Source organism: Xylocopa sonorina, chromosome 8 (genome assembly GCF_050948175.1).
Source record: "Xylocopa sonorina isolate GNS202 chromosome 8, iyXylSono1_principal, whole genome shotgun sequence".
NCBI classification, from domain to species: Eukaryota; Metazoa; Arthropoda; class Insecta; order Hymenoptera; family Apidae; genus Xylocopa; species Xylocopa sonorina.
In genome coordinates this window covers 7445068-7454138 of record NC_135200.1, presented here as the reverse complement: position 1 = coordinate 7454138, position 9071 = coordinate 7445068, and the positions used below count along the sequence as shown (strand labels likewise).

General features: G+C 39.2%; 1 protein-coding gene and 1 long non-coding RNA gene across 2 annotated transcripts; both read right to left on the bottom strand.

Annotated features, from left to right (window-relative positions):
• Positions 1–1294: 1294 nt before the first annotated feature.
• On the bottom strand, positions 1295–4337 carry LOC143426384 (terpene synthase-like). The gene is made up of 6 exons (XM_076899821.1): positions 4263–4337; positions 3205–3365; positions 2945–3089; positions 2105–2225; positions 1880–2032; positions 1295–1491 (listed from the first exon to the last, which is right to left on the bottom strand). Exons 1-6 carry the CDS (start codon positions 4335–4337, stop codon positions 1295–1297), a joined length of 852 nt encoding a protein of 283 aa, XP_076755936.1.
• A 1456-nt stretch (positions 4338–5793) lies between these two features.
• Positions 5794–6095, bottom strand: LOC143425986 (uncharacterized). Its single transcript, XR_013102101.1, has 2 exons — positions 5966–6095; positions 5794–5862 (listed from the first exon to the last, which is right to left on the bottom strand). It is a non-coding gene; the product is annotated as an uncharacterized LOC143425986 (long non-coding RNA).
• Between the last annotated feature and the right edge of the window lie 2976 nt (positions 6096–9071).

Below are 9071 nucleotides of genomic sequence, written 5' to 3'. Positions count from 1 at the left end.
ATATATATTAAAATCGTGTTAATTATAATGCTTGAATATTTACGGGCTAGCGCCAATAAATGTAATCGGCGTATGTATCAGCCATGTATTTAGCGATCCGATTTGAATTTAGAATGACAGCGATGAACGCCAGTCGACGCTGATTTGAATAATTTCGATTTCTCGATCGAATGGATGGGAATTTAGTTGACAGAGCGTAGAAACGTGGAAAAGAGGGTGGAAACCGCTGGCTTTGCAATAATAATCGATCAGTTTTTATAACGATGAAAAATTATTGCAAAAACAAGCGACTGGACGATTAAAGTCACGTTGAATGTCATATTCATTAAATCAAAACTATATCAGTAGCACATTTAATGATCGATTACACTTTCGATTCACATACAGTATTGAGAATTCGAATCCAATTAATCTGAACTAATTAGAAAATTTCTAAAGTATTTACACACCGAGACAGCAGTTCGCTGCATCAGTCGAGATTGAAGCAATCGTAACAATCATAGCGTTCACCCTTTTTAGAAGCTGAGGGAAACGAGGAAGATGAAAGGGAGATGCCAACTGTAAATTTCAGCACGAAACGTTCGTAGCTACTTGATCAGCTCTGGTCAAACGGAATGACCTCTGCAGAGCGGGTACGGGAGCAGAAATTCCTCAAAAGGGTTTCCATTAAACGCCACTCCTCGCGGAGATTGGACTGTATTTTTTACGATCGACTCGTGAATATCTTAAATTTCCGCCGCTGCACGCTACTACCCGAAGACGTAGTCTAAATCACGTTTAAACGAAGTAAGACAATTCTAGGTTCCTCGCGAGACCAGCATTTCCTTCAGACGTTGTTTCCATCCTGCTTTAGTCGTCAAGTATTAACACACTTATTTGATTTGATACGTACTGTGAGAGTCCAAGTTAACCGTGAGCCATTTACTTCGAAAGTGGCTCAAGTCCATTTATTTTAATATAGAAATATTTAAGGGTTTGCGTTTTAGTAAATTTAGGGATATTAATAACTAATAAAATAGTGACAGAGATAATAATACTTTGCAACTAATTTTTCTTTATTCTTCTTCGTAATTGTATTTTAGCGTTGCGATTGGCCTTGCTTCTTCGTACATCGGTTCTTATAACCCGACATTATTAAAATTTGGTTACTAAAAACTCGTTGAAACATAAGAAATGAAAGTCTCCAATTATTGCGTTAAATATTGCTGGCATTACAGAATTGTGACATCCCCTGAACCTAGAAATGGTCTAGAATTAAAGTGCAATTTTCGTTCTCTGCTGCCAATAAGCACCCCTAGTTCTTCCAACTCTGCAGTTCGTCCAGCAGCTCATCGAACATAGGATTTCCACCTAAATGCTTAATTTCTTCCCTTGCCTTTTTATCCAATTCGTCGAGTAAAGCTCTCGTGTAAGCGTATGTTCCATACTTTTCCAATAAAGTAACAAAATACTGGTGCATCGCGATGTCTTTAGGTCTTTGTTTCAGAATATCTTTATGCCAATAATTAAGAATTATTTTTCAGTAATATTATTTTACATAAAAATGCCTACTTTCTTTTCTTTTCTTTTAGTAATTTAAATAAAGGATACTCATCACCTCTTTGCCTTTTGGAGTCGATCGAATGGCATGCACAATGAGAAAGTTGAAATACCCCGTCCTAAGATCACTGCAGTATTCTTTGCCGTTCGTATACTAGAAAAATGAATTACTACTGTACGAAATTTGCACACAGATTTTTATATAAACCATAATCATAAAATGTCATATAACAGGAATTTATAAAAGTTCATAAAATAAATAGAAATATAAGAAGTTTCGATTTCCAGCTATGTGGCATTTTATTCCTATTTTTAACTAACGAATACACCGATAAAATACCAAGTGTAAGATTTACCTCTTTCGCATAAAAATCCAAGTAATCGCTACGAATCTGAGAGTATAACGCCAAAATTCCAATCAAGATCGTAAGATCCTTTTTGTAGTCAGAGAATAGTTGCATCATCGATACAATCATACTAAAAACAGCGCACTCTACGTACAGAAATCGAAGAGTAGGATCGATTAATTAACGAGGTTGATCGAGGCTTCCTGTTAAAGACTTACTCTGCACTGCCGCAACTTTGAACTCCATCTCCGTTGGACAAATATAATTGTCTTTCCAATAAATATGCATACCTATCCCGCAGTCAACCTCTATGCAGCAGTTTGAGAATATTCGTACAGCCTGTTATTAATTTCGATCGATATTAACAGAGAGCAAAACTTTAAATATAATATAACGACTAGGTTTACGAGCCTTGCGTCAAATTGCCACGTTTAATCCGCATTTTTTCTTTTACCTCTTCTACTGACATACATCCATTTAAGAGGAAATAAAATTTTGAAAAATACAGTCAGCACGAGCTTTGAAGAGAATGAAAACGAAGTGACTCGGATTGGGGATGAAAATCGGCAGAATTCAGAACGTTGCAGAAAAAGAATGCCGCATCCTATTCAAGAATGAGACAGATATTCTTAGATCGTTTTGAGAGAGAGAAGAAAATCTGGTCCTGCACAATTTGAATGAAATTGGGAATAGGCGGTCCTGGTGGTCGATCATCTGTTCAGAATCTTCGAAGATATCTGCGCCCAGTGCTTTCCATTTGATTCTAACCAACAGCGTGATGGAATATAATAAAATGTTCTACCTAGGCGGAAGCGCGTCGTGTTTTGAAAGGCGATTGGAACGCATCAGCTACCCAAGCTGCTCGCGTAGAATATTGAAACAGTGCTGGTACTAAAATAGTATCGAACAATATATACTTTCTAGAAATGTTTGTCTCGTATCCTCATTTTCATTCTCATTTTTAAGCGTATTGCGTGCGATTAGATTGCTTTTTCGTTCAATTGACGCGCAAGATAAATGCCCGCGAACCTAGTGTTACTCGAACTTTCTATTTTCACCTCTGGATTGTTTAACTGGCGCACCCGTTTCACACTAATCGAGAACACATAATACACAGCATTTAATGTACTCGGTATACCAAAAACTTTATGAGCTACAGGCATACCATCCCTTAAATTCGCATCATTTCGTATATCCTCCATTCTGCAAATAACAGATTCGAATGATCAAATGAACTCTTCGTCTGCCATTCGATGCATCGAGAAATTCCGCCATCAGAATAAGCGCACGGTGAACCGTCAGGATCTGGAAAACTTACAAAAGGTTTGACGCCAACATCAGCCGCGCAATATCCTCAATAATATTGACCTTATCTTGCGGTATTTTCAACCAATGATTAAGAATTTTCGGTAATCTGGTGTTCAACGCCTTTCCAAAGCTAGGTACTTGAATAGTATGATAATAGGCATCCAATAATTCCTGTAAAAAAAGGTTTACACGTGTTCGATATTTTGAAATCCACTACAAGATTCCTAATCAAGCATAATGGCCGATTTCGCACAGTGTGCCGATTACAATACTTAAAATAAATTATATTCCAAGGGCCAAAGGACCCACCTTCCTGCTAGAGGAAGGAACTCCGAGAGATTCCGAGAATTCCGAGTTTAAAGCTATTTATTCACACGTGTTGACCGCTGGAGCGCTAAGTCAATTCTAATTAATCCGCTTTAACACGTTGACGCATATTTTTCGAATGCGGTTCGAAAACACCATTCGAAATCGGGTGTAAGTTGTATGTTTGGAAGTGAACATGACAGCTATAATCGTCATTTGCTCAAAAAAACAACCAATATGCTATCCGGCATGCTATCACTTTTTTTCCAGATGTGTTACTCATTAATTAACAAGTGTATGTGTTAGTACACTTCCTTCTAACGATGTTCTTTTTTTATTGATTAAAATATGCACGACGGTTATAGCCGTCATTTGCCTACATATCGCCAAGAATCGGACGGTTATAGACGTAATTTGCATCCACGTGTTAAACATAAATTACTACCAAAGTCCAAAGTCATCGAGTTGCCCTTTAAGTGACGCACGCGGAAATTCCGTGGGTTTTCATCAACGATCGTAGTCAGCGATAACCTTAAGGGACACTTCAACTATGAGATACATGGTATAACGAAAGTATAAATCGATCGAAGGGCCTTCTCGCATAATAAGCGAAGAAGTGAAATCTGATATCGAAAAAACTGCAAATAATTATCGCTGCTACGAACTAGAACAGAAGTAATGGCTATTTACTAAGAGGCAAGAGCCCCTTTAATGAACAGCGCCAATGTGGGTGGCATGCCCATCTTGGCGCCGAACACTGACCTTTTCCTCCTCAGTATACGCGGCTTTCGATAGACGAATAACGTCAGATAAATTAAGGTCTTGAACCTGCAACATTTTTTTTTATCTGAATTTACGTGTTCGAAGAGGCGTTCAAGATCCTTAAGATCGAAAGCGAGGGTCATTTTTCCACGAAACAGAACGCTCACTAAAAGTTCTGCTTTCACGATCAAATCATCAACGAAACGATATGAGCAGTTTAGCAAAAAAAAAAAAAGTGAATCTTGCACCCACACTATAATTTCAAGAGCTTTTCAACGGTGGAACGAAAGTAAATTATTAAAAATTGAGAAGATTTACTGAACACTGTACTTTCACTCGAGTTGACAGAAGTCGTACGAACACAAGCCCAACGATTTAGCGACGACCCGCGTGCGAGCTTTACATGCATTACAAAATGAAAAGAGAAAATTGCTTAACGTCACCTCAGACATCATCTCTTAAGCGTTACACGTCGAGTTTCGAACACCCCGCGCAGAGTCTTACATCTTCCATAAAAAAAAAAACGACCCTCCTATTCACTTTTAAGAACCCCTAAACAGCCTCGTTTCAGCCAAATATTTTATAGTTCGGATACTATACTAAATCAGCCTTGTTTGTCCCCATGACGTGTTCCAGATGTAATCGCAGTCTTGTATTCTTGAAAACAAAACACTGGCACTCGACTCACAATCTAAAATGGCGAGTGGAAAAAGAGAATCATCATTTTATCGCACATTCTATCGTATTCGTTTCGTTAACATTGACACTCGTTACGTGACAGACTTTATTGGAAGGGGTAACGGAAAAAATGTTAAAAAAGCAAATGAGATAGAACGAGACGATTAAATACAGTAACGATCCCACCTTTCCTTCAGTATTACAACTTATTGGCCACGTGCTCTTACCTCGCTTGGCCTTGTGTCTGCTTCGCTCTCTTAGAATCAGAAGATGTGACTTTTTTGTGTTCCGTTGACCGATCGGCAGGAAACGCTGTCACTTTCATGATATGCGATATATTTCTGCAGAATAATGATACATTCTGCGAGATAAAAGTTGCTGTCTCTAATGATTTGTATAATGAATTATTAATAAGTAAATCGTAACCTGCTCGCCTTCCTGATTAAAGCAATTTTATTTATAATGCAAATCAGCATCAGATTTGTAACACATCGATATTTTTTCACGATTACGAATTAATTCCTTCGTAATATGTGAGCAGCATAATTAAACATCGTATAAATAGAACTTTTGTTCGAGAATTCTTTTGCTGTATAACAAAACATTATTTCATATTTTGTTTTACGTATAAATTCGACTTGATCGCCGTGAACACGGCTTTAGAAATGCCAACGAATACTAATAAGTTATAAGTCAAAAAAATAGAATAATGTATGTACATATTTAGTTTTATTTAAGTTTTATTTAAAGCTATACGAATTGTACACCAACGCAAATTCTAGACAAAATTCACAGTCAACCCCTTCGAACACGATCGTTCGTCATTTTTAATCAAAAATATCACATTCGAACATAAAATTTTACAATACAGTCAATGGATCGAATCGTCAACATTCATCATTTCGTCGTCTTGTAAAGCATACTGATCGTCCCAGCCCATCAAGAAAAAATAAATTTTAATTATTGTAAGGCACACCACTCCTATCAAAGTGTCCACTTTCTCCGCGATGTAGTAATGGTAATACCTAATTCTATTAAAATAGTACTTGCACGTGTTCCACTTGCCACGTTGCTGCACCTCGACTTGTCCCTCGTCCTTTTGATCAGCCATTGAATTTCCGGTATCCGCGTCCCGTGAAGCTTTGTTCCCTATTAACGAAACCTGTTGCAGTTCACTGCTTCTCGAGATTTTTGTTCATCAAATCGTCACGAAAACTTACGTCGTTTCACTGTTTCTTCCATATTTAATTTACAATTTCAACGATTTCATTGGCATACGGAAAGCTACAGTTGATCGTCCTACAAAATAAAATTACAATTCGTGTCTAAGAAATTGTTGTCAGCACGTGGCGATAAAGAGACGATCGATCCAAGTGATTCGATATATTCAAGCGATCAACTGTCCCCTATGATCTTCCTTTGAAAAGTTAATTAGAGATCAACGGAGATGTGAAACGCGTCCTGCGATCATAGGTCTTCTTAAATTACGATACGACTGGAACTGTATCCGAGATTTCGCCGTTCGCTCGCGTGTAATCTCGTAGCGCGTAAAATGGCCGTGAAACAAAACCCGATTACAATTCGACGCGAGCGTATTTCAACGCTTCGAAGCGCGGACCATCCGATGAAAATGGAGGCTGGCAATATTTCCTAAATGAAATTCTATTCTAGCCGGTCGCGCGTTACGCGGGAACACGGGCCAGTAATGGGAGAAACAGTTCCAGAGCGGTCGAATTAATAGGATTATTATCTGGCGGGGGTGGGAAACGGGGGTCGCTCGAACGACGCAGAGGAACTTGGAGTTCTTTCTGAGTACTTGTTTATCCGACAACCACGATCCGTGTACAGTTTAACGATACGACCTATATTCGTTCCATTCGATCGAATTTGCATGCTCGCGTCTAGCCACTCGGTTCTGTGCTCCACGTTTTTTTTCCAACACTTTCACCCCTCCACGCCCGTTTTGTTTATGACGTCGTTCTTTCTTTTTACATTTCAGACGCGTGATATTGAGAGCGGCAAAACAGGCAGAACACGTGTGCGAATGATGTCTTAGTTCTATGGTGTACTTGTTTTTGCAATTAGCCCTACAAGGGGTTGACTCGAGAGAAGTACTGCGCCGTTTGGCATCGCGTAATTGTGCAAATATTGCGGTTACTATAATCGATATGCAATGAAGATATTAAATTTCGTCATTCGTGTGTTAATTAAAGCGATCGTCTCAGCTGATATAGTTCAGTACAACTGATACACCATAGAGTAAAAAGGGTAAATGGAAAAAGAGATTTTTAAATACTTTGGTGAACATCCATGTTAAGATGTAACATTGTAGCATTATTTTTATAGAAGATCAAGGAAAACTTGCGGCAAAAGTGATTGCATAAAAATAAAAGTGATTAACAAGGAAAATATTTCGTTTCACAATTTAAACTTAGACGAACGTTGTGCAAGTATGACTGTTCTAAATTGGGTTATAAAAAAACTGCCTGTTATTTTTAAAATTAACTTCGAACCTTGACGGTAGCGGAAATAACCTCGATGTATTGTAACGATATTTCGTATTTTACCAGCATTTACGAATCATTAAAATTACACATAAAATCGCGCCAACATAACTTCACTTCGAGCCGCATAAATTTCTATCTCTCTGGTGGAGAATGAACTTTCAAACATTTTCTTATAGCTAATTACTTTTAGCTATAAAAACTATAATAAAAATACAAAAAAACATTGTATCCTCGATCTCGTAGTTCGTGGAATCATTTCGCATAAAATGCGAGACAATCGTCGTATAAATTCGATAAACCGCGCGCGGATCGCAGGCTCTTCGTGCAATTCCCAATCCCATTTTTGTCCAGACGATCGTTCAGGTTCGAGCAACAGATGCGTGAAGACAACAAAGGGGATAACAGAATCTTGTTTCAATCAATCCGCGGGTAACGACGTTCGCCGTTTCCGGCCGTTCGCCAGGAGACGAAAGAAACTAATTTCCCTTAATTGGCCAGAAACGGTGGATCGCGTTCGCGGTCGGCGCAGCGTCGCGGAACGCTTTATAATCGGCGACAAAAGCGCGGCGTCGAACGAAAATCGCGTCTCCGTGCGATTCGGCCGTTCCGCGCGGCGAAACGACACCGGGACGCCGAGTGTGAACGAGCAAATAATATTTTCGCATTATCGTCGTTATCGAGGAAACAATGGGCGTCGCGTTCGACGCGGTCGATGCGAAGTTCCGACGTTTCGCGGTGAAATTTCGAGAAGAACTCGGTCGAACGGATGGCGCGCGTCTACCTTCGAACTCGCGGAAAATTCCGCAGACGAACGCGTCGATTGAACACGATTTCGAGCACCGTTCGATGTTTAGATCGGTCCTCCTCTCGTTCGCCACGCGCGCGTTCTTTCTCTGAGCCGCGTCTCAATTTAACTCCCGCGAGATCTACGACGCGTCGATACGGGCGAGCGCGCTCGAGGGGTGGTTTTGACGGATTGTCGGCCAGGAATTCCACTGTTCTACGATTTTAGCTATAAATTGACGCGGGGGGTATCGATATTTTTGCCACGCCCAGTGAATTCACTCGCCTGGTCGCGAGCGGGAAACAGTGTCAGATTTTATACTCGATATAAATGATCGCGCGATCCTCGAGGAAGAGTTTAGGAATTAAACTTGGACGGAGTTGAAGCACGGATGTACGAAAATCAATCTTAACGTATCCTATTAAGTGTTGGGATATGTGTCATTGATTGCGTACGACTTGATAGAAATTTAACGAAATGTTAATTGAAAAAATGTTTGAAAATCTCAGACATACTATAGTTAAAGTCAGTTTATATTAATTTTAATATATATTCTCTCGATGAATGAGTATCTCAAATAAATTACATTTAAAGATTACAATGAGGCACATATAATGAATTTTGAAAAAAAAAGATTTTAAGTGTGTACTTGCAGAGCGACAATTATACGTGTGTTAATATTGCTGGCTCGAGATAAATAAGAGCGAATGCGGTTTTGATCCAAGGCTTTGAGTACACGGCGTAAGTCTCTCTCGTGGAAACCGCAAAACCCTCGGGATATTGATTGACGCTGCGAATTCCTTTCATCGTCGTCATTACTTTTACTTTAAACGCGCCAAA

Excerpts from the sequence above, each read along its gene's own strand:
- LOC143426384 (XM_076899821.1), bottom strand. The coding sequence starts at position 4,337 with ATGTTGCAGGTTCAAGACCTTAATTTATCTGACGTTATTCGTCTATCG. Across the intron at positions 3,090-3,204 it reads ATGTTGGCGTCAAACCTTTT|AATGGAGGATATACGAAATG; the intron begins GTAAGTTTTCCA and ends TGTTATTTGCAG. Across the intron at positions 2,226-2,944 it reads GCCAGTTAAACAATCCAGAG|GCTGTACGAATATTCTCAAA; the intron begins GTGAAAATAGAA and ends AATTAATAACAG.